The sequence below is a fragment of the Trichomycterus rosablanca genome, chromosome 20, assembly GCF_030014385.1.
Source record: "Trichomycterus rosablanca isolate fTriRos1 chromosome 20, fTriRos1.hap1, whole genome shotgun sequence".
In the NCBI taxonomy this organism is placed as follows: domain Eukaryota; kingdom Metazoa; phylum Chordata; class Actinopteri; order Siluriformes; family Trichomycteridae; genus Trichomycterus; species Trichomycterus rosablanca.
In genome coordinates, this window is record NC_086007.1 from 14588543 (window position 1) to 14612706 (window position 24164).

General features: G+C 43.1%; 1 protein-coding gene across 1 annotated transcript; it reads right to left on the minus strand.

The window, feature by feature from the left end:
* Positions 1-230: 230 nt before the first annotated feature.
* Positions 231-23259, minus strand: slc13a5b (solute carrier family 13 member 5b). Its single transcript, XM_063016264.1, is given in 12 exon segments — positions 231-356; positions 1303-1440; positions 5931-6092; positions 11947-12038; positions 12120-12247; positions 14219-14437; positions 15478-15600; positions 15696-15870; positions 17812-18020; positions 18596-18732; positions 20960-21088; positions 23158-23259. Coding segments are annotated over 12 exon segments (1740 nt in total).
* Positions 23260-24164: the final 905 nt, after the last annotated feature.

A 24164-nucleotide genomic window follows, 5' to 3' on the forward strand; every position in this document is an offset into this window, starting at 1 on the left:
TGTCCATACAAGCATTAATAAAATCCTAGCTTCAAGGACCTGCTTGAAAGCATACTTTTTAACAGACTCCTTGTGTTTGGATGATACGAGCTGTCATAGTACACCTTGCTGGTTCTGGCATCTGGAGTCTCGGAGAATCACATGACTCTGCTTCAGAGCCAGAAGTGTGTCAGGGTATTTAGGGAGTATAAGTGGTTCAATGTGTCTTTGGTTGTTGTTGCCATTTACATTTACAAGCCAGTCCTGTTGGCCCATGTAGGGAAGGAGTCCAAATGAAACATGGCCTTTCCCCAGGTGTTGATGGCCAGCGTGATGCAAATGATTCCTATTATGTTCATCGTTATTCCAGCCTTTGCCTGAAATGAAATGAGATGTACATGAGAACATGAGCACAAGTAAAAATAAAAGTTACATACACTGATCAGCCATAACATCAAAACCACCTCCTTGTTTCTACACTCACTGTTCATTTTATCAGCTCCATCAGCTCCACTTACCATATAGGAGCACTTTGTAGTTTTACAATTACTGACTGTAGTCCATCTGTTTCTCTACATACTTTGTTAGCCCTCTTTCACCCTGTTCTTCAATGGTCAGGACCCCCAAAGGACCACAACAGAGCAGGTATTATTTAGGTGGTGGGTCATTCTCAGCACTGCAGTGACAATGACTTGGTGGTGGTGTGTTAATGTGTGTTGTGCTGGTATGAGTGGATCAGACACAGCAGCGCTGCTGGAGTTTTAAATATCGTGTCCACTCACTGTCACTTGTAGATGTAAAGTCAGAGATGATCGCTCATCTATTGCTGCTGTTTGAGTTGGTCATCTTCTAGACCTTCATCAGTGGTCACAGGACGCTGCCCACGAGGTGCTGTTGGCTGGATATATTGTTGGTTGGTGGACTATTCTCAGTTCAGCAGTGACAGTGAGGTGTTTAAAAACTCCATCAGCACCAGCACAACACACACTAACACACCACCACCATGTCAGTGTCACTGCAGTGCTGAGAATGATCCACCACCCAAGTAATACCTACTCTGTAGTGGCTAACAAAGTATGTAGAGAAACAGATGGACTACAGTCAGTAATTATAGAACTACAAAGTACTTCTATATGGTAAGTGGAGCTGATAAAATGGGCAGTGAGTGTAAAAACAAGGAGGTGGTTTTAATGTTATGGCTGATCAGGTTTCAGGTGTGTAGTGTTTTTCTATCATAATTAGACTAACTATTTACCATTTTCAGCAAACCATTCTGAGCAAATATAGCTTGTAAAGCAGCCAGATCTACATTAAAAGTCTCACCATGTCCGACACCTTGAGGTAACCATAGGAGAATACGATAGCATTGGGGGGCGTTGCCACGGGTAACATGAAAGCAAAAGAGGCACTCAGTGTGCAGGGCACCATGATATACAAGGGGTTCATTCCAATAGACTGCGACTGAAACACAAAAGCACAACATTTTATGAGTGACGATAATGTTAAATAAAAATGACACATATTGTGCTGAAATTCGGTGAGTCAGATCTCGGATGTAAGTGGTGTTTTTCTGTTCCGTGAGCCCTCGTTTAGTGTGTATAATTTAGTCAGCTTTCTTCAGAATAAAATGTCTGCACTGACTCATGTCTGCAAGAATGCAGCCGTTCCTCAGAACCATTGCACAGCTGAAGAGCAAACCATAACATAATGGCACGGATGATGTGTTGTAATTTAGGCTTTTCAAACAGGCTTAGATCTTTTTTGGAAAAAAAAAAGAACCGAGGCGACCGAGGATCAGTGAGACTAAAATCAAGTTAAGGATCTAATTATGGTAAACCTTCTGAAATAAGCAGGTCCTGATTAAAGGAGAATGATATTCTCCTTAACACGTTAAAATAAGAGAACATGTATAAGGGAATAAAGAAAAAAACTGAATACTAAAATAGGATATAAATAAAAAATGAGATTTTTACTTGATGTTAAGTTTTAAATGAATGCATTAAGTCAGGAGTGTCAAACTCAAGGCCTGCAGTCCAAATCCGGCCCGCCACGTCATTTTATGTGGCCCACGAGAGCTTAAAAGACGTATGATTGTTGTGATGGTTTGAGCAGTTACAGAGACGTACTTATAATTTAATGGGACACCTGCGCCTTTAAGTGGCAACCGTTGACATCGTAGTCATGGCAACTATCTTTGACCTTCGCTAAGAAGCCATGTCACTTTTACGTTTTAGCGGCAAAAGAACGCGGGGTAAAGTAGCGTAAAAAATAATAATGCAATTTAATACAGAAGCATCGTCTGTTAGTAGTAGACATTATATTCTCAGTTGTTTGTAAATGTTAAGTACGGTTGTTACTCTTACTATAGCAATTAGTATTTTTACACAAAATGCTAACTCGTTAGTGCTATTTTACGTTTGGTTACATTTCATATTGTACTAGATGTAAACTTAACTAGAGCTATGTGCATGTACTGTGTTAAGTTGTATTTTGTAGTTTTACTCCATTCTGATGCACACAGTGTACAGTTGGAAAGCAAATAAAACCAACCTAACTGTATTTTTGAGGGAGTCGTCTGTCTGTCTAGCTGAGAAAGGGGGAAAACTTAGCGAGGGCAGAACAATGATTTTAAAAAACATTGTAAAATTGTACATAAACTGCATCTCTCACAATGCATGCCGATTTTGTGACCTGCAAAGTGATCGCATCCCGCCACTAGATGACATTAAGAAATATTTACAAATAATCCCAAATTGTACAAGAAGTGAAAATTGAAACAGAAGGAAATTTAGGTCATTTAATGAAAGATGGGAAAGTGAATACAAGTTTGTGCTTTAAGAAGAGAAACCGGTACATCTCTTGTGTTATGAGGCCGTGTCTGTGGTAAAGGAGTACAATATAAATGCAGATATAAATTATAAATATACAGTATAAATTTTGAGACCAAACACAGAATTTAGCCTCCAAGAAAAAAAACAAATTGTCAAAGACTTAAAAGACAGACTGCAATCACAGCAGGATACGTTACAGTCGGCCTTTTGAGGGTCACCATAATGCAGACGTGGCCCTCGATGAAAATGAGTTTGACACCCCTGCATTAAGTGTACAAAACAATGTCTTTTTTTATTTTAAACATCATGTGATCATCTGCAGTCTTTGTAAAACAGGTATCTTACAGCCAAATGTAAATTTAAATTTAAACTAAACTAAGCGTCAGAAACATTTTTTGTTTTCAAATCACAGGTCTATTAAAGAGCCATTATTGTCAAAAGCCATAATCCCAATATATCCTACCTAAGACTGCAGTACTTTTTGTCTTCCACTAGTGTTACACCTTTTCTTAGTATCTTAAATGATCACATCTATAATTATAATGATTAGTTTTTATGTGCCATCTATTTTCAGACAGTATCAAGTTAAGATTAAAATAGCTTCTCCCATTACACTGTATTTCTTTTAGGTTTAATTATTAATTCTAGCAAATTTATCCTGTGCACTGGGAATCGCTGGCCGCAAGGCAAGACTACCCTGAACAGGGCACCAATCCATTACAGGGCTTTGGCCATCTCCCCACTCAGACGTAGCCGATCACGTCTGTGTAGATGCCGTGCCAGTCGATAGCACAGCTGAGATTCCAACCCAGATGTTAGTGGTGCTGGGCTAGTTTAATAGACCACTATGGCACCCCAAGTCCTTTATTAGGGCTTCCTGAAAGATATTTCAGCAAAATTGTGCAATTGTTAAACACTCACTCACTCACTTTCTTAACCGCTTATCCAATCAGGGTCGCGGGAGGGTGGGCGCAATGGGCGCAATGGGCGCAAGGCACACAGTAACACCCTGGATGGGGTGCCAGTCCATCTCAGGGCAGACATACATTCAAACACACACACATACACACACTCATCCACCTATATGGCAATTCAGTGTCTCCAGTTCACCTCACTTGCATGTTTTTGGACTGTGGGAGAAAATCAGAGCTCCCAGAATAAACCCGCAGGCACGGGGAAAACATGGAAACTCCACACAGAAAGGACCCGGACCACCCCGCCTGGGGATCGAACCCAGAACGTTCTTGCTGTGAGGTGACAGTGCTACCCACTGAGCCACTGTGCCGCCCTATTGTTAAACAATAGGTCTTTTTTTTATAACTTTCTTTGAATATTGCTGTTTATTCATGCCCTGCAATTCATTCATTGTCTGTTTTACCACAGCTTTAGGATTGCAAAGGGGGCCGCTCAGGTGGCGCAGCGGTAAAAAGAAACGCGCTGCAACCAGGGCTGGATTCTGAGAAGCGTCGTATCGAATCCAGCCTTGCTTTACCGGTTCGAAGCTGAGTGGCTATATGAGCAACGATTGGCCGGTTGCTCATGTGGGGGGTGGGATAAAGAACCGGATGTGGGTCTCTCTCTGTCAGAATGCGGTTGCGTTCTCTGCCGGCTGATTGGAGGCGCTTACACAGAGATGGGAGGGGGTGCCTTTAGGGTGTGTCTCTCCGCATGCAACGCTAGGTGGCGCCAAACTCGTCAATGTGTGGGTGGCAAAGATGCATCTGGCTGCTGCTCGTGTTTCGGAGGGGATACGGGTTAGCTTCAATCACCTCCGTCAGGGCAGGGTTCGGCATAGACAGAGAGGAAGCACGATGCTAATTGAACAATTGGATGCGCTAAAAAAGGGGAGAAAAAGGGGTAAAAATTAAAAAAAATAAATAAATAAAATAAATTTAAAAAAAAAGGATTGCAAAGGGTACGAACCACTGGGCGGAAGGTAGGAAACACCCTGGACAGGTTGCCAGTCACACATACACATTTACACATAGGGCAATTTTATATCTCCAGTTAACCTGACTGTGTGTCTTTTTTTTTAATGCATTTTCTCCCCTTTTTCTCCCCCTTTAGTGCGTCTAATTGCCCAATTGCATCGTGCTTCCTCTCTGCCTATGCCGATCCCTGCTCTGCCCGAGAACATCAAAGCTAACCCACGCCCCCTCCGACACGTGGGCAGCAAGCCGCATGCATCTTATCATCCACACATTGACGAGTGTTGTGCCACCTAGCGTTGTGTACGGAGAGACACACCCTTAGAGCACTCCTTCCTCATCTCTGTGCAGGCACCTCTAATCAGCCAGCAGAGGTCGTAATTGCACCAGTCTGACAGAGCGAGACCCATATCCGGCTTAGTCCCACCCACCTGAACAACCGGCCAATCGTTGTTCATGTAGCCGCTCAGCCTTCAGCCGGCAAGGCAAAGCTGAGATTCGACACGATGTATTCGAGATCCCACCCTGGTTGCAGCATGTGTTTTTACCGCTGCGCCACCTGAGCGGCCCCCTGACTGTGTGTCTTTGAACTGTGGGAGGAAACCAGAGCTCCCAGAGGACACCCATGCAGACATGGGGAAAACATGCAAACTCCACAAAGAAAGGGCCCAGACCGCTCCACCAAGACCTTCTTTCTCAAAAGGCGACAGTGCTACCCACGAGCATCTGTGTCACCCTTTGGCCTGCAATAGTTATCATATGCACAGATGAATGCACTTCATCTCTACTTCTTTATAATGTCTGAGTATATCTGGGGTTGTTTTTCAAACTGCTTTTATTACAGTCTTCATCTTTTATAATTAGACCCCTGGAATGTTAGACAAATCTTTCTAAGAAAAGCCAAGTCTTATTATTGTGCCTCTTTTTTGTGAGTTAACTGAAGGAATGGAGAGTAGTATGGTTTACACAGTGCTTGGAGGGCTGGGCAACAATCCAGCAGCCTGTGAGCATGAAGGGGCATCTGAATTGAGACCTTGGCTGACTGTTGAATGGGGCCTCTCAAAGGGGATGAAATAATTTAGCCAGAATGAATGAACAATCAGATTTAGAAATCTAGGCCACGGTATTTACCCCCTGTTGCAGGCATTCCTGTTCATGATACTCCTGCAGATTGAAGTGTGTGCTTTCTTACCATAGATGCCAGGACAGGAAGGAAGAGAGTAGCTGTGGCCACGTTGCTGGTGCACTCAGTAAAAGTGGATATGAGGAGACATAGTACAATAGCAATGGCCCAGGGTGGAATACTGTGCAGGGGAGTTAACTGGTTACCCATCCACCTGGACAAGCCTGACTCCTGAAGCAACAGAGACACAATATTAATGGTAAGAATAAGCAGAATGTGTCTACAGTTGTAAATATAAAAGCATCTGACAGCTAGCCATTTAAATTCATCCCAAACTTGAACTGTATGATACATAACACAAATTAACTTGAGTTTCCAGACCATCAGTACGAGAGATTGATAAACATTTCAGGCCTGCAACACATTCCAAAAAAGTTGGGATTGTAAAGCATTTACCACTTTGTAATGTTGCCATTCCTTTTCACCACATTTAAAATACTGTATGTTTTGGCACCGAGGATACCAAGTGATTTAGTGTTTCAGGTTTTATTTTGACCTATTCTTCCTGCAAACACGTCTTAAGATGTGCAACAGTACGGGGTCGTCGTTGTCGCATTTTTTGCTTCAAAATTCTCCACACATTCTCTATTGGGGACAGGTCAGGACTGCAGGCAGGCCAGTGCTGTACCCGTACCCTCTTCTTCCACAGCCTTTCCTTTTGTAATGTGTGCAGCATATGGTTTTGCATTGTCTTGTTGAAAAATGCATGGACCTCCCTGGAAAAGATGACGTCTTGAAAGCAACATATGTTGCTCTAAGATCTCAATGTACCATCACAGAAGTGTAAATGACCTTTGCCAAGGGCACTGACACAGCCCCATACCATGACAGACCCTGGCTTTTGGACTTGTTGCTGATAACAGTCTGGATGGTCCTTTTTGTCTTTGGTCCGGAGTACAGGGTGTCAATTTTTTCCAATGGAAATGGAATGCTGATTCATCTGACCACAATACACGTTTTCACTGTGTGATGGTCCATCCTAGATGCCTCCGAGCCCAGAGAAGTCGATGCCGCTTCTGGACATGGTAAACATAGTGTTATGATGTGGGAGGAAGGACCCAGGGATGCGGAGGTTTAACTAAAAAAGGGTTTTATTTACAAAATCATAAACATAATATACATAAAATAAAAGGAATAACAATAACAAAAAACACTTCGGGGAATCCCGAAGGCAGCCGGACGTCGGGGGCTGAAAAGGAACAAAAAAAAGCATACAAAAGAAAAGGGGAAGCGCGAGGCGCGAACCCAGGACTCTTGCCTCCCGACCGGGAGCTTTAACAGCCTGCCACAGCGGCGCTAGTGGCAGACTCGCTCCCGGCGCTATTGAAGCCAAGAGTGGGTTCGCGAGATGGACCACCTCGCGCTGTTGGCCGAAGAAGGGGGGGTAACACCGACAATAGCTGCGTGGCATGGCGCTTTCCAGCAACCAATGCTGGAAAGAGCCATGCCAGCTACCGGGTGTGATCGATTTGCGGGTTTCAAAAGTTAATGGCAAAGGCGCTGTCACCAGCCAGGGTGGCTGGGAAGTGGCCATTTGCTCCTGCGCTCCAGAGGGCGGAACGTGACGCTGTCACCAGCGGTAGCTGGGAGGGGGTCACGTTCCTCTGGGCGCAGTCGTGGGGTCTCTAGGTGGCGGCGGCACGGCGGCTCGACGGCTCGGCGGCAGCGGCCCGACGGCGACCTGAGAGCGGCAACCAGGCGGCGGCGGCGGCACGACAGCTGCGGCACTATGGCGGCAGCTTGGCGGCGGCGGCGGCGTGGTGGCGCCCACTAGCGGTGGCCCGGCGGCAGCGGCACGGCGGCGGCGGCACAGTGCGGCGGCACAACCTAAAGATAAAAAAACAATAAACATAAAAGGACACCGCAGTGTCAAACAAACTCAAAGAAAGAAAAAAGAAACAGCCAACAAGAGCAGAAGGTGCGACGGCTACAGCTCTGCACCTATCCCTTAAATAAGGGAAGGCACAGGTGTAGCCACTTCGCCCTAACGAGCTGGCCAGGTAATAAAAGGCACAGCTCGTTTCTGCTCTGTAAGGCCTGTGGCATCAGGGAGAGATGGTACATTCCCCTGATGCCACAGAGCCTAACAGTACCCCCTTCTTAAGGAGACCTCTCCTGAGGTCTCCAGCCGGCGGTCCCGTCCCCACCAGTGGCTAAAAGCCACTGGGGGAGTGCCCCCCCCAAAAAATCTTTGGGAGAGGACGGGGTCCTCCGCTGGGTCCAGTAATGGTCGCACCTTGCTGTTATGATGTGGGGAGGAAGGACCCAGGGATGCGGAGGTTTAACTAAAAAAGGGTTTTATTTACAAAATCATAAACATAATATACATAAAATAAAAGGAATAACAATAACAAAAAACACTTCGGGGAATCCCGAAGGCAGCCGGACGTCGGGGGCTGAAAAGGAACAAAAAAAAGCATACAAAAGAAAAGGGGAAGCGCGAGGCGCGAACCCAGGACTCTTGCCTCCCGACCGGGAGCTTTAACAGCCTGCCACAGCGGCGCTAGTGGCAGACTCGCTCCCGGCGCTATTGAAGCCAAGAGTGGGTTCGCGAGATGGACCACCTCGCGCTGTTGGCCGAAGAAGGGGGGGTAACACCGACAATAGCTGCGTGGCATGGCGCTTTCCAGCAACCAATGCTGGAAAGAGCCATGCCAGCTACCGGGTGTGATCGATTTGCGGGTTTCAAAAGTTAATGGCAAAGGCGCTGTCACCAGCCAGGGTGGCTGGGAAGTGGCCATTTGCTCCTGCGCTCCAGAGGGCGGAACGTGACGCTGTCACCAGCGGTAGCTGGGAGGGGGTCACGTTCCTCTGGGCGCAGTCGTGGGGTCTCTAGGTGGCGGCGGCACGGCGGCTCGACGGCTCGGCGGCAGCGGCCCGACGGCGACCTGAGAGCGGCAACCAGGCGGCGGCGGCGGCACGACAGCTGCGGCACTATGGCGGCAGCTTGGCGGCGGCGGCGGCGTGGTGGCGCCCACTAGCGGTGGCCCGGCGCCAGCGGCACGGCGGCGGCGGCACAGTGCGGCGGCACAACCTAAAGATAAAAAAACAATAAACATAAAAGGACACCGCAGTGTCAAACAAACTCAAAGAAAGAAAAAAGAAACAGCCAACAAGAGCAGAAGGTGCGACGGCTACAGCTCTGCACCTATCCCTTAAATAAGGGAAGGCACAGGTGTAGCCACTTCGCCCTAACGAGCTGGCCAGGTAATAAAAGGCACAGCTCGTTTCTGCTCTGTAAGGCCTGTGGCATCAGGGAGAGATGGTACATTCCCCTGATGCCACAGAGCCTAACACATAGGGCTTCTTTTTTGCACAGTGAAGTTTTAAGTATCATTTGTGCATGTAACTCTGTATTGTAGTGCTTGACAAAGGTTTGACAAAGTAATCCCTCACCCATGTGGTTATATCAGCTATTGTTGAGTGGCAGTTCTTGATGCAGTGCCGTCTGAGGGATCGAAGATCACAGGCGTTGAGCTTAAGCTTACGCCCTTGGCCTTCACAAGCCGAAATTCCTCCTGATTCCTTGAATCATTTAATGATATTATGCACTGTAGAAGGAGAAATATGCAAAATCGATTCTTCCCTGTGAGGCTCCTCTTGGTACATTTACGCTTGTGAGTATCATCTGGAATGTCTCTCTGAAGCGTCCAACAGTAGTCTGCCATCATTGTAATGCTCCATCTTTCCTGGTATCTTCTTTCCATCTCTTTAATGTCCTGGTGGAATCGTTCACCTTGCTCTTCACTCACAGCTCCCAAATTTTCAGGAAAGTTGTCAAGGTGGGAGTGGAGGAAATGCACTTTCAAACTGATCAGGCTACCTAAAGCTTGAAATGCTTTCAGCATTCGTTTGACGATCTTTTTGTAGTCAGGATCTTTGTTATTGCCTAAAAATTTATTTATGACATCTGTAAATGCAATCCACCCTTCTTTTTGAGAATCCGTCATGGTATTGATAAACTCTTGATCAGCTATAAGCCTTCTAATGTCTGGTCCGACGAACACACCTTCCTTCAATTTTGCCTCCGAGAGGCCTGGAAACTTGATGACCAAGTATTTGAAGCATTCTCCATCTCTTGGAAGGGATTTTACGAATTGCTTCATCAATCCCAATTTTATGTGGAGAGGTGGTAGAAGAACTTTATCGGGAGGTACCAAAGTTTCTCGGGGGACATTTTTTTCACCAACTGTGAGCACCCTCGGCTGGCAACTCTTCTTGGTCCAGTGATTTTGTCGGTCTCGACTGTCCCATAGACACAGAAAACAAGGGTATTTGGTATACCCAGCTTGTTGCCCGAGCAGCATGCACAAGACTTTCAAATCCCAGCACACTTGCCAACCGTGGTCTTCATATTTAAGTTTACGAAGAACCAATTCCAAGATCTCGTAGGTTTCCTTGAGGTGTACGGAATGACCTACAGGGATGGAAGCATAAAAACCGCCGTTGTGGAGTAAAACTGCTTTGAGACTTCTTTTTGAAGAATCTATAAAAAGACGCCATTGCGCTGAATCATATTGGATTTTGAATTGACCCATTAAACCTTCGACATTGATGCAATAAACCAACTTATCTTCCTGGGCAAAGTAAGGAACGAACTCCTTTTCACGATGTCTGAACCATGAAAAAGACACTCCTGGCAACAATAAATTCCTGCTTTTGAGCCTTGATCCGAGTAACTCAGTGGCATCTTTGGGAAGATTCAAGTCTCTTACCAAATCATTCATCTCCTGGGAAAACAATTTTGGTCTTGTATCATCTTCAAAGTCAGAACTTGATTCATCATCTGGTTCAGGTATGACTCCATCTTCATCGGAGCTAGTTATCTCTTCCAAGGTAGCAGGGGCCTTGGGTACTGGTATATCTGTGCCATGGGGGATGGGACGAATTGCTGAGTGAAGATTGGGGTATGAAATGGAATGCTTCCATTTTGAATTATACCCTTTCACATCGCATGAACAAAAGTAACAATCGTCACTATGGTTCTTTTGCTCTCGCCATACCATAGGAATCCCATAACGGAAAGCTTTTTTCTTACCCTTGAACCAATTTCGGAGGTCCTCAACACACCGTTTGCACACTTTATGAGGCGCCCAAGCTTTATCTTGATCTCCAAGCTTTAGTCCGAAGTATGCGAAGTATACTTTTTTCACAAAGTCTGTAATATTCAGCTGTTGCTTCAACACTGTATATTCACCACAAATGTAACAGAAACTGTCAGGCGAATTAATACACTTCCGCTGAGCCATAATGCTAATTTTAAGAAACACGGTTGAATAATGACGAGCTAACACGAACTGAGATAAAAAAGTGTGAACAGGCGAGAACCAAGAAAAAACTATTGAATCAAGCCAAGCATGTCAGAGCCTGCGCGTTCAGCTTGCAACATGTTGATGCTGGTTTCATTAGCTCACTGTGAAAGTTCATTTCTTTGAAAGTTATATATTTTTGGCATTGTATATCTTGAATCTACTGATGTGAATTAATTAATAGTAATTTTGACTTTAAATATGGTTAAAAAACCTAAGATCAAAAAATTCCAAAAATTGAGAAAAATTTACTACATTTGAAGAGAATTTTGCATTTTGTGGCAAATCCTGACGTCCAGGATTTTTTTCAATATTTTTTTCGATTTCAGCACACCAAAATACATGGAAATTAGATGAAAATAATCAAACAGCTTTTTAGTCGCACACCTGTTATCATCACCTGTTTGGAATCACATCATTATTTAGTATTTTTACCTCATTACTAGCCCTAAATTGCCCCCGTCCCAACTTTTTTTGGAATGTGTTGCAGTCCTGAAATGCAGGAATGGAGGTATATTAACAAATGAAATGAAGTTGAGCAGACAAAACATAAAATATCTTGGGTTCAAACTGTCTGCAATCAAATAAAAGTCAAAGTAAATGTAAGGAACACTGCATTATTATTTTATTTGCATTTTTCATACTGTCCCAAACTTTTTCTGATTTGGGGTTGTATATACATTATTAGGAAAGGTATGTAACAAGTTGTTATGTACCTCACTTCCTTTAGCCAGGGCAAACCCTCCTCCAAGAAGAAGCACTATGCTCCAGGGCAACTTCCTCTGAGCTACCTTCCACGTGAGCAAAGCTGCAAGACACAAACACAACATAGATACACATTAACAAATAATCTAGTGCCATACACAATACTTATCTTACACTTTTTAGCAGAGGTTTAGATTTATCTTACCTGGGCTGGGGTGAGTAGGTGGCCTACAGAACAGCACTGGTGGTGTTGATGGCAAAATGAAAAGAAGAACAGCAATAAACACTGCTACAGTGGCATCTGTCACATACCTGTAGTTTTAAACAATGCCATCATCCACCAAGTTTATATGAAAGAAAGTCATGCTAGTTTAATATAATTCTAAGAAATAGTTAAATTTTTTTAACTTCTGTTGCAAACTTTGGCTATTTTTGTGGCACGGTGGCTCGGTGGGTAGTACTGTCTGCGTGGGTTTCCTTCGGGAGCTCCGGTTTCCTCCCACAGTCCAGAAACATGCAGTCAGGTTAATTGGAGATATTGAATTGCCCTATAGGTGAATGGGAGTGTGTATGTGTGTCTGCCCTGCGATGGACTGGCACCCTGTCCAGGGTGTTACTGTGTGCCTTGCGCCTGTTGAAAAGCTGGGATAGGCTCCAGCACCCCTAACTGGATAAGCGGTTAAGAAAGTGAGTGAGTGAGTGATTTTGATACACTGATGGTGCAGCGGTAAAACACGCTAGCACACCAGAGCTGACATTTTAAACTTGTCGGTTCAAAACTCAGCTCTGTCCTCTGGCAGGCTGGGCGCCTACATGAACAACGATTGGTTGTTGTTCAAGGGGGTGCCAGACGGGACCTCATAACTGATGCAATTACGACATCTGCTTGCTGATTGATGGCACCTGTGCAAAGTTGAGGAATAATGCTGATCAGGGTCGAACCCAGAACCTTCTTGCTGTGAGGTGACAGTGCTACCCATTAAGCCACCGTGCCGCCCACCTGATAAAAGAAATTAACTGGTTTAAACATAAAGTAACATGTACTTAACTAATATATTTATTCTTTCGTTTTCATTCTAGTCAGGGTTGAGGTGGGACTGGTGCCACCTTGAAAAATGGGCAAGGCAGTAATACATTGTGAACAGAGCACCAAGCTATCACAGAACTCAACACACTTACAAATACACTGGCTCACTTACACCTAGGGGCAATTTAACTCCCATCAGCATTATTCCTCAGCCCTGTGCAGGCGCCATCAGTCAGCCAGCAGGGGCCGCAGTTGCACCAGTTATGAGGACCTATAATCTGACTTTTTTTACCCTCTAACCCTGAACAACAGCCAATCGTTGTTCATGCTGCCACCCAGCACGGACGGAAAGGCAGAGCTGAGATTAGATAAGATGTATTCGAAACCCCAACTCTGGTGCGCTAGTGTACTTTACCGCTGTGCCACCTGAGCAGCCCAATTCACATTTGTTTTTTAGAAAGTGGAAAAAACTAGAGGACCTGGAAAAAACCTATATGGACACAAGGGAAACATACAGATCGCGGCTGAAGGCCAACCCAAGTCCCCAGGACCCACATTGCTGTAGAGTACTCTAATATGAACATAGTATAGATCAAATACTTATACTGTACATTTATTTACAGGTGGCAATTCTGATGTACAAATGTACTTCATTATTTTCCACCTCCGCAACCTACACTGTCAGTAAGTAGGCTGGACTGTATCATACTTAGTGCTGAGCTAGCTAGCTTGTTAGCAATCTTGAAGACATTGGTAAACAAGGTAAATTGCTAGGAAACGGTCAATGTACAAAATGTTGTGTACCACAACTGGTTTATGAGTTTAATTCAATTTGTTTTGGGGGGAAAAGCCATAAATAGTCACTGCTTCAGTTGCCATGTGTTTAGTCTGGGCTAAATAGGCCAATAATGTGTTTATGTGTAGATAGCTAGGCTATGTTGTAATTAGGGTCTTAATTACAAGGTTAAAAAAAACATCCAATTCACCTACCCATGATATCTGGCAACCCAAGCCACAGCTAAAGTGTAAGGTCCTTACTAAATTGTCACTTGTACTAAAAAAGTGAACTTTTTGCCAATCTTGAAGTCCAAACGTGTCACTGTTATATTTTAAGAAGACATAAGTAGCAGGTTTCCAGTGTGACTGGCTCGAATGCTGGGTTTAATGTATATTATCTTCAAAAACAATAGTAATGATTGTGTAAACTTCAGACAACGTGAATTAGAGCTTTGACATTGTAAGATACACAGTGTAACCCTCACTCTGCTTTTGAGTTGAACGTGTGTGTGGCCCAGCCTGCCACAAATCCGGGATCCCTGGTGAACCACAGAACCACAAGTAGAACGAAGAGTGCCAAAACACTGAATTCTCCATATGACATGGGCCCCAACAGCCGGTGCTGCTCTCGAATGACGTTATAGGCAGCAATCTCCTTCTCTGTCTTCACTGACCTGCAACCCCAAGTTTTTTTGAAGCTGGGGTAAGAGAGACAGAATCAGTTACAACTGAAATGACAATTTAATTCCTTGAGCTCTACATTAATTAGCAATCTGATCTTCTGCTCCTTCTTAATAATAAAAAATAATAATAATAATAATAATTCATTATTATTCTATTAACCATTATTATCCGATCAACCATAACATTAAAACCACCTCCTTGTTTCTAGACACACTGTCCATTTTATCAGCTCCACTTACCATGTAGAAGCACTTTGTAGTTCTACAATTACTGACTGTAGTCCATCTGTTTCTCTGCAAGCCCCCTTGCACCCTGTTCTTCAATGGTCAGGACCCCCACAGGACCACTAGAGAGTAGGTATTATTTGGGTGGTGGATCATTCTCAGCACTGCAGTGACAATGACATGGTGGTGGTGTGTTAGTGTGTGTTGTGCTGGTATGAGTAGATAAGACACAGCAGCCTCACTGTCCCTGCTGGACTGGGAATAGCCTACCAACCAAAAATATCCAGCTAACAGCGCAAAACATGGGCAGCATCCTGTGACCACTGATGACCAACTCAAACAGCAGCAATAGATGAGTGATAATCTCTGACTTTACATCTACAAGGTGGACCAACTAGGTAGGAGTATTATGTCTAATAGAGTGGACAGTGATTGAATACGGTATTTAAAAACTCCAGCAGCACTGCTGTGTCTGATCCACTCATACCAGCTCAACACACACTAACACACCACCACCATGTCATTCACTGCAGTGCTGAGAATGATCCACCTCCTAAATAATACCTGCTCTGTGGTGGTCCTGTGGGGGTCCTGACCATTGAAGAACAGGGTGAAAGCAGGCTAAAAAGAAGTATGTAGAGAAACAGATGTACTACAGTCAGTAATTGTAGAACTACAAAGTGCTTCTATATGGTAAGTGGAGCTGATAAAATGGACAGCGAGTGTAGAAACAATTTTCTTGAATTAACTTTTTTTTGCCACTGTAAATGACAAAGATAGGGATGTAAGACTTAACTGGTTAAACAAGAACAAGAACTGATATTACTTACTTAAGCCCCATAAAAAGAAACTGCAGCCACAGCCAGGCTAAAGCCAGCATAAGAATCATGTTTGGAAAGGCAAAGCCAAACCAGGAGGCAAAATTGATGATGTCACCATTCTGAGGAAATAATCTGAGGAAGAAATATCACATATTTTATATCATAAAGAAAGAGACTGATAACATGAAATTGAGAAGAGGTAAGTAAGTAATTGGGGTGATACTCACTGGTTCATTTGTCCCTTAAGCACCAGGTTTGGTCCCGTCCCCGTGAGGGTGGCAGTTCCTCCAATGCTGGCAGCATAACATACACACAGCGTCATACCTTTACATATCTGCTGTTTTTCTGCAGACTCCTGTAGCATGGCAGTCTCTGCTGAGACTTCCAAACCACTTACCACTGCTGGACAGGTAATAAACACAACAAACATCAAGTTTACATCCTAAAAGCACAAAACATCTACAAACCCACTTCCAAAAGGTTGGGACAATAGCCTGGGTGAAATACAAATACAAAGGGTGTGTGTTAGTACAAGGGGCATGCTGAGGGGTACATACACATTGCAAGGAAACTTGCCGCCATCTAGACTTTCAGTCTTTTTCAGGGATGTCACTGCTTGTTTTAGCAGGACAATGGCAACCCACATTCTGCATGTGTTCCAACAGAATGGTTTGTAGTAGGAAAATGCAGATGCTAGATTGGCCTGTCTGCAACCCAGGTCTGTCTCCAATGTGGGAGTATGACACATTATGGAGCACAATTTATAACAAAACACAATAACATTTGAATATACATATATATTCTACACACATTGTCCATTTTATCAGCTCCACTTATCATATAGAAGCACTTTGTAGTTCTATAATTACCGACTGTAGTCCGTCTGTTTCTCTACATGCTTTGTTAGCCCGCTTTCGTGCTGTTCCTCAATGGTCAGGACCCCCACAGGACCACTACAGAGCAGGTATTATTTGGGTGGTGGGTCATTCTCAGCACTGCAGTGACACTGACATGGTGGTGGTGTGTTAGTGTGTGTTGTGCTGGTATGAGTGGATCAGACAGCAATGCTGCTGGAGTTTCTAAATACCTCACTGTCACTGCTGGACTGAGAATAAACCACCAACCAAAAATATCCAGCCAACAGCGCCCCGTGGGCAGCGTCCTGTGACCACTGATGAAGGTCTAGAACTTTCGGTGTAGACTTTACATCTACAAGGTGGACCAACTAGGTAGGAGTGTCTAATAGAGTGAACAATGAGTGGACACAATATTTAAAAACTCCAGCAGCGCTTCTGTGTCTGATCCACTCATACCAGCACAACACACACTAACACACCACCACCATGTCAGTGTCACTGCAGTGCTGAGAATGATCCACCACCTAAATAATACCTGCTCTGTAGTGGTCCTGCGGGGGTCCTGACCATTGAAGAACAGGGTGAAAGCAAGTTCAAAAATGTAGAGAAACAGATGGACTACAGTCAGTAATTGTAGAACTACAAAGTGCGTCTATATGGTAAGTGGAGCTGTTAAAATGGACAGTGAGTGTAGAAACAAGGAGGTGGTTTTAATGTTATGGCTGATCAGTGTATATATATATATTCAATCCTGGGGGCATAAAAAGTCCTACGGTAATCAAAGCCAAGGATTAAACTCAGTACCTTAGGACCTATGTTAATGTCATCTTATCTTCTACAGCATCATGCCACCCCAGGTCAGTAACATGGCGAGCAAATTTAATTAAATACAGGCCAAAAACTATAATATTATGTAAATTTTTTTAACATCTTTGTATCAATCCATTACTTCATTTAATAATTTAAGTAACAGTTAATTTTTAATAATTGCTTAATCCTAGTAATTGTTGCAATGGGTCTGGTACTACTCAAAAACTCTGAGCTTTGTATGCTCACCACCTGAATGGTGGATTAAGGTGTACTGAATAGACTACTAAAAGAAAGGTTAAAGGTTTAAACCCCACCACTGGCATTGTTTAGCCACTGAGCAGCACCCTTAATTCAGATAAAAAAGCTGATAGGTGCAGCTCGTTGCTTATTAAGTGGAATGAACTTTACTTATTATTATGTAACATTTAATCAATTATTTACTACAACATCTATATAATTTCTACTCTATCAATCCCATTTTAAAAACAGATCTACTTATACTTTTTCATTGACAATGTTCTTGAGTACAAAGTCAAAAATACAAAAAATGTAAATTTAAAATAGCACTGAAACAATTTTAAATAACCAAAAAAAGCAGTTCAGTACTTGTTTCACTCTTTAGTATGATACTTTTCTCTCTATACATAAACTATATAAACATGGTCAAGATTCTAACCTTCTCCATCTTTGGGTTTGGCCGGGTCATGTTGTGTCTCTGCAGCCTGGCTGTCCTCATCATTACATCTGATAGGTACTGGTTCTGTTTCCTGATTGTTCAGCTGCTCCAGCACAGCCTGCACTATAGGAACCATCATAGCCGTGGTGGCCGTGTTACTGATCCACATGGACAGGAATGATGTCACACCCATGAAACCTAACATTAGACTATGTTCAAGCACAGAAAAGAGAAACTTAGAATGAGATAAATCCAGGTACAGATTTATTAATCTGTCAGTAAATGCTTTATCTGTATCAGGGATTCAATAACACTAGACATTTATTTATTTATTAGGATTTTAACATCATGTTTTACACGTTGGGTACATTCATGGCAGAAGAGGTAGTGACAGGTTACATATGATTCATCAGTTTAAGTTCAATGTGAAACAATGCTGCAAGCAATTTTGTAACTCCAATTTACCTCAGTTACATGTCTTCTGACTTACAGAAAAACCTGGGAATCAAACCCAGGACTTTTCCACTGTGAGGCAATAGTACAACCCACTGAGCCACTGTATCATATGACACAGGAAACACCAGATCTCAAAGAATACAAGAATATGCTCTGGACCTACTGTGGCAAAAGGAAAACCACTCAAATACATTGAGAACTGTCAACCTCCACACAAAGTAGCCAGGGCCAAGAGTAAAACAGATCATCACGCTAGTGAAGCACCGGCTCCACCAACATGCCAGTAAGGGGCAGCTTCTTTACAGATTTATTAGTAAAAGTCACTTACAGTGCCGGGCGCACTCCTACAAGTAGCAGTACTCGGAGAGCAATGCGCTTGTGCAGGTTCCAATGCTCTACAGCCACTGCCACCATCAGCCCACTTACAAACAACATATTAGTGTCTTTCAGGTACTGAATGCACACCTGCAAATGACAACATAAATACTGTAGTTAATTTTCAGTTTTTGTAACCTATTCAACTATTGACAGTTATTAATAAAATAGATTAAAAGAACATTTTGCAAATCACTCATTCACTCATTCACTTTCTTAACCGCTTATCCAATCAGGGTTGCAGGGAAGGGGGGACTGTGCTGGAGCGTATCCCAGCTGTTCAATGGGAGCAAGGCACACAGTAACACCCTGGACAGGGCGCCAGTCCATTGCAGGGCAGACACACATATACATACACACACCCATTCACCTATAAGGCAATTCAGTGTCTCCAATTAACCTGACTGCATGTTTTTGGACTGTGGGAGTCTCAACTCTCTCAAACCTAGAGGCAATTTAGTAAAGCCAACCCACCTACTGTCATATCTGTCAGAGGAAACAGAGTACCCATTAGAAGCAAAAGTGCCTGGTGGAAAGGGGAGTACAAGACACTATATACAAAGATAGTTTAAGTTCCAGTCTGGGACTCTCTACGTGTGAAACACCAACGCTTGTTGCATCACCATGCCACCACAAAACTACAACCTAAGTTAACAACGTAAGTCTGAGGGTGAAACAGACATGACAGCATGTCATACCAAAGCTCTTCTTGTGTAAATCAGGCTGGTGAAGAGTCACAGAATCACACCATGTCCTAAGGAACTGTGTTCAATCCTCCCTTCCAGTCACTATCTGTCAGGACTTGTTATGGCATGTTATGATCATGTTTACAAGTGTTACATTCATGAGCTACACTCTGTATTTCTCCAACCTGCAAAATTTGTCAGTGATTAATTTGCTCTGAGTTGCTCTTAATTGCACTAAAGTGCGAGTAAGTGCTAAATGTGTGAGTTTGTGATGCCCTGTGATAGAATAATTCTCTGACAAGATGAAACTTGGGTGGAGCAGTGGTAAAGTACGCTAGTTGAGTTCTGGGGATTCAGGGTTCTAATCTTAGCTTATCTCAGGTCGCTTGGATAAAAGGGTCTGCTAAATGCCAAAAATGTAAGCAGTTAGTAAGCATGCATAAATAAGGCATACAAAACAATAAATTGGGGTGCTACATGGGGCAAATCAGTTGATCAACTTTTTGCATGTTTCTGTGAGAAAACTGGAGTACCCATAAGAAACCCACATGGACGTCACGGAAACATGCAAAGTTCCTCAATGACAGTGATCTGAGGTTAGGACCAAACACAGGGTTGCAAGAACCATGCTGCTGTCCGGCACCCACTTTACAAGTTGCACCACCGATATACACTGATCAGCCATAACATAAATGCATCCTTGTTTCTACACTCACTGTCCATTTTTCAGCTCCACTTACCATATAAAAGCACTTTGTAGTTCTACAATTACTGACTATAGTCCATATGTTTCTCTGCATGCTTTGTTAGCCTCCTTTTATGCTGTTATGTTTATGCAGGACCCCCACATGACCACCACAGAGCAGGTATTATTTAGGTGGTGGATCATTCTCAGCACTGCAGTGACACTGACAGGGTGGTGTGTTAGTGTGTGTTGTGCTGGTATGAGTGGATCAGACACAGCAGCACTGATGGAGTTTTTAAACACCTCACTGTCACTGCTGGACTGAGAATTGTCCACCAACCAAAAACATCCAGCCAACAGCGCCCCGTGGGCAGCGTCCTGTGACCACTAATGAAGGTCTAGAGGATGACCAACTCAAACAGCAGCAATAGATGAGCGATCGTCTCTGACTTTACGTGTACAAGGTGGACCAACTAGGTAGGAGTGTCTAATAGAGTGTATAGACACGGTATTTAAAAACTCCAGCAGCGCTGCTGTGTCTGATCCACTCATACCAGCACAACACACACTAACACACCACCATGTCAGTGTCACTGCAGTGCTGAGAATGATCCACCACCTAAATAATACCTGCTCTGTGGGGATCCTGATCATTGAAAAACAGGGTGAAAGCAGGCTAAAAAGTATGTAGAGAAACAGATGGACTACAGTCAGTAATTGTAGAACTACAAAGTGATGCTATATGGTAAGTGGAGCTGATAAAATGGACGGTGAGTGTAGAAACAAGAAGGTGGTTTTAATGTTATGGCTGATCAGTGTAAGTCTTATGTTTATTAACCCAGATTGCCTTTATAAAAAATTAAACTCAGTCAGGAAAGAAAAACTTGTTCCAATTACTAGGGTCAATAATGCATCTAGTACAGGCCAAATAAACTCTAAAAGATACCTGTTTGGACTTCATGATGCCGAAAAGAGGAAATAAAAGAGCCGGCAGCAGAGATGTTACAGCCAAAGGTAGAGCCTCTGTACACCAGTACACTGCCATCAGCAATATCACATATGCACAGCTGGCCTCCTGGAATACAAACACACGTACATACATGTTTTCATATCTTACTATGACATACTGTACATTAAGTGTAATGATTTAATTTTCAATCCTAGTTTTTACAGTATAGACATGAGCAGCACCTTAGTTTGGATCGTTTGATGTTTTGGTTTTAATGGAAAACCTCTAATTATTAAGTTTTGATACTTATTGCTAATGCATATAAAATCAAGTATATGCTTTCGCCTTCATGGCATTAGACTGGGAGAAGAACTGCCCTGACATTAAGCCAATCAAACACTTTTCAGATGAAATTTAATGTTATTAGCAGGTCATCTCATTGAACATCAGAGCCTGGCTTCACAAATGCTCTATGACTAAACTGGCACACATTCACACAAACACGCTTGTGGACAGCCTTTCCTCAGTAGTGAGGGCTGCTTTATCTGCAGAGTGGGTCAACCTTTTGAAAAAGCCCATGGTTGGAATCAGATGTACAGCAAGCTCATGGTCATGTTTCACATACTTTTGGTCATATGGTGCCAATTTCTGTACATCTTAACCTCTCAAACTACTACTTCTAATTAGACAAAAAACAAAGTGTACTGTGAACATGGTATGCTACTATATTTATTTATTTATTAGGATTTTAACATCATGTTTTACACTTTGGTTACATTCATGACAGAAACTGTAGTTACCCCTTACACAAGATTCATCAGTTCACAAGTTTAATGTCAAACACAGTCATGGACAATTTTGTATCTCGATTCACCTCACCTTCATGTCTTTGGACTGTGGGAGAAAACCAGAGCTCCAGGACGAAACCCACACAGACACTGGGAAATCATGCAAACTCCACACAGAAAGGACCTGGGGATCGAACCCAGGACCTTCTTGCTGTGAGGCGACCGTGCCGCCCCATTTTTATTTCAGCAAGAAAATACCATGCCTCATTCTGCATGTGTGGCTCCATAGACAGAAAGTGTATATGCTTGACTGGCCTGCCTGCAGTCCAGATTTGTTTCCCAATGTACAGCAAGTACAGAAGGACTGGTTGAGTTGCCGAAATCCAGCAAGAATGTACAAAAAGTTCAAACAAAACTGCATCAATTCGTTCCCAAACAATTAAAAGGTACACTGATCAGCCATAACCTCCTTGTTTCTACACACATTGTCCATTTTATCGGCTTCACTTACCATATAGAAGCACTTTGTAGTTCTACAATTACTGACTGTAGTCCATCTGTTTCTCTGCAAGGTCAGGACTCTCCCAGGACCACTACAGAGTAGGAATTATTTAGGTGGTGGATTATTCTCAGCACTGCAGTGACACTGACATGGTGGTGGTGTGTTAGTGTGTGTTGTGCTGGTATGAGTGGATAAGACACAGCAATGCGGATGGAGTTTTTAAACACCTCACTGTTACTGCTGGACTGAGAATAGCCGACTAAAAATATCCTGACAACAGCTCCCCCATGGGCAGCGTCCTGTGACCACTGATGAAGGTCTAGAAGATGACCAACTCAAACAGCAGCAATAAATGAGCTATCATCTCTTAGTTTACATCTACAAGGTGGACCAACTAGGTAGGAGTGTCTAATAGTGTGGGCAGTGATACCAGCACAAAGAAACAAATGGACTACAGTCAGTAATTGTAGAACTACAAAGTGCTTCTATATGGAGCTGATAAAATGGACAGTGAGTGTAGAAACAAGCAGGTGGTTTTAATGTTATGGCTAATCAGTGTATAATTAATAGGAAAAGTAATGGAACACAGTGGTCAACACATTTGTTTTGTTTATGTTTACAGAATTCAATTATGTTTGTCAGTAAAAAGTCATTTCTTTGTATGTTGGTTAAATAAAAATTCAAGATAACTCACAGATTCGTGTTTTCTTAAGAACACAACTTTTCCTAATGCTTCTGGGAATAGGGTATGCACAAAATCTTACCAATGACACAATTAGTCAAAGAAAAAGTTGCAGTAATCATTAAAATCCCCACATTCCCCTTAATTTTAACAGCTGTGCATAAAATAAATCATTTTTCTATCATATGGTGCATCCGCAGAAATGAATGGGGATCTGACGTACCGTTGTGCCAACATGAAGTGGCAGAGGAAGCAGTATCAAAGGTGTAATGAGAAGGATTATGCCATTCTTGAAGCTCCAGAAGGATTTCAGTATGGGTGACATCTCCAAGTGAAGAGGGAGTCCGTGTAAAAGAAGTTGCACAGTGTTGATGGGACCTTTTAACTTGGAGAGAAGAGGGAGAGCGAGTGAGAGAGGGAGAGAGAGAGAGCGAGAGAGAGAGAGAGAGAGAGAGAGAGAGAGAGAGAGAGAGAGGGTAAAACTGGGTGATGTAAGACTTTTTAATTCAATTTAACAAGCTCTTGTTTACAAATATTAAAGAACTGGTACTTTGTGTAATAGTTTTATTTTTAATTTATTTGACAGTAAGATTTACTTTGCCTTGTTTCACTCAAATTTTATTTTTATTACACTCTGCATACACTGATCAATGCTTCTGTCCATTTTATCAGCTCCCCCTACCATATAGAAGCACTATGTAGTTCTTCAATTACTGACTGTAGTCCATCTGCATGCTTTGTTAGCTCCCTTTCATGCTGTTCTTCAATGGTCAGGACTCTTCCAGGACCACCACAGAGTAGGTATTATTTAGGTGGTGGATCATTCTCAGCACTGCAGTGACAATGACATGGTGGTAGTGTGTTAGTGTGTGTTGTGCTGGTATGAGTGGATCAGACACAGCAGCGCTGCTGGAGTTTTTAAATACCATGTCCACTCACTGTCCACTCTATTAGACACTCGGTCCAACTTGTAGATGTAAAGAGGCAGATGAAAAGATGCAGTCGGTACTGCACATGTGTCGGAGGGGGCGTGTGTCAGTTGTGAAGCTCCTCAGTCAGCAGTGGAGGGTTCTATGGGTGGAGGTGAAGCGTAACGCATTCAGGGTAATTGGATATGACTAGATTAGGGGAGAAAACTATGAGAAAAAAAAACAAAGCAAATAAAAAACATTCCGTAAACCCTGGTCTGGTGGATCTCAATTTCTTCAGTAATACAGATGATACAAATTC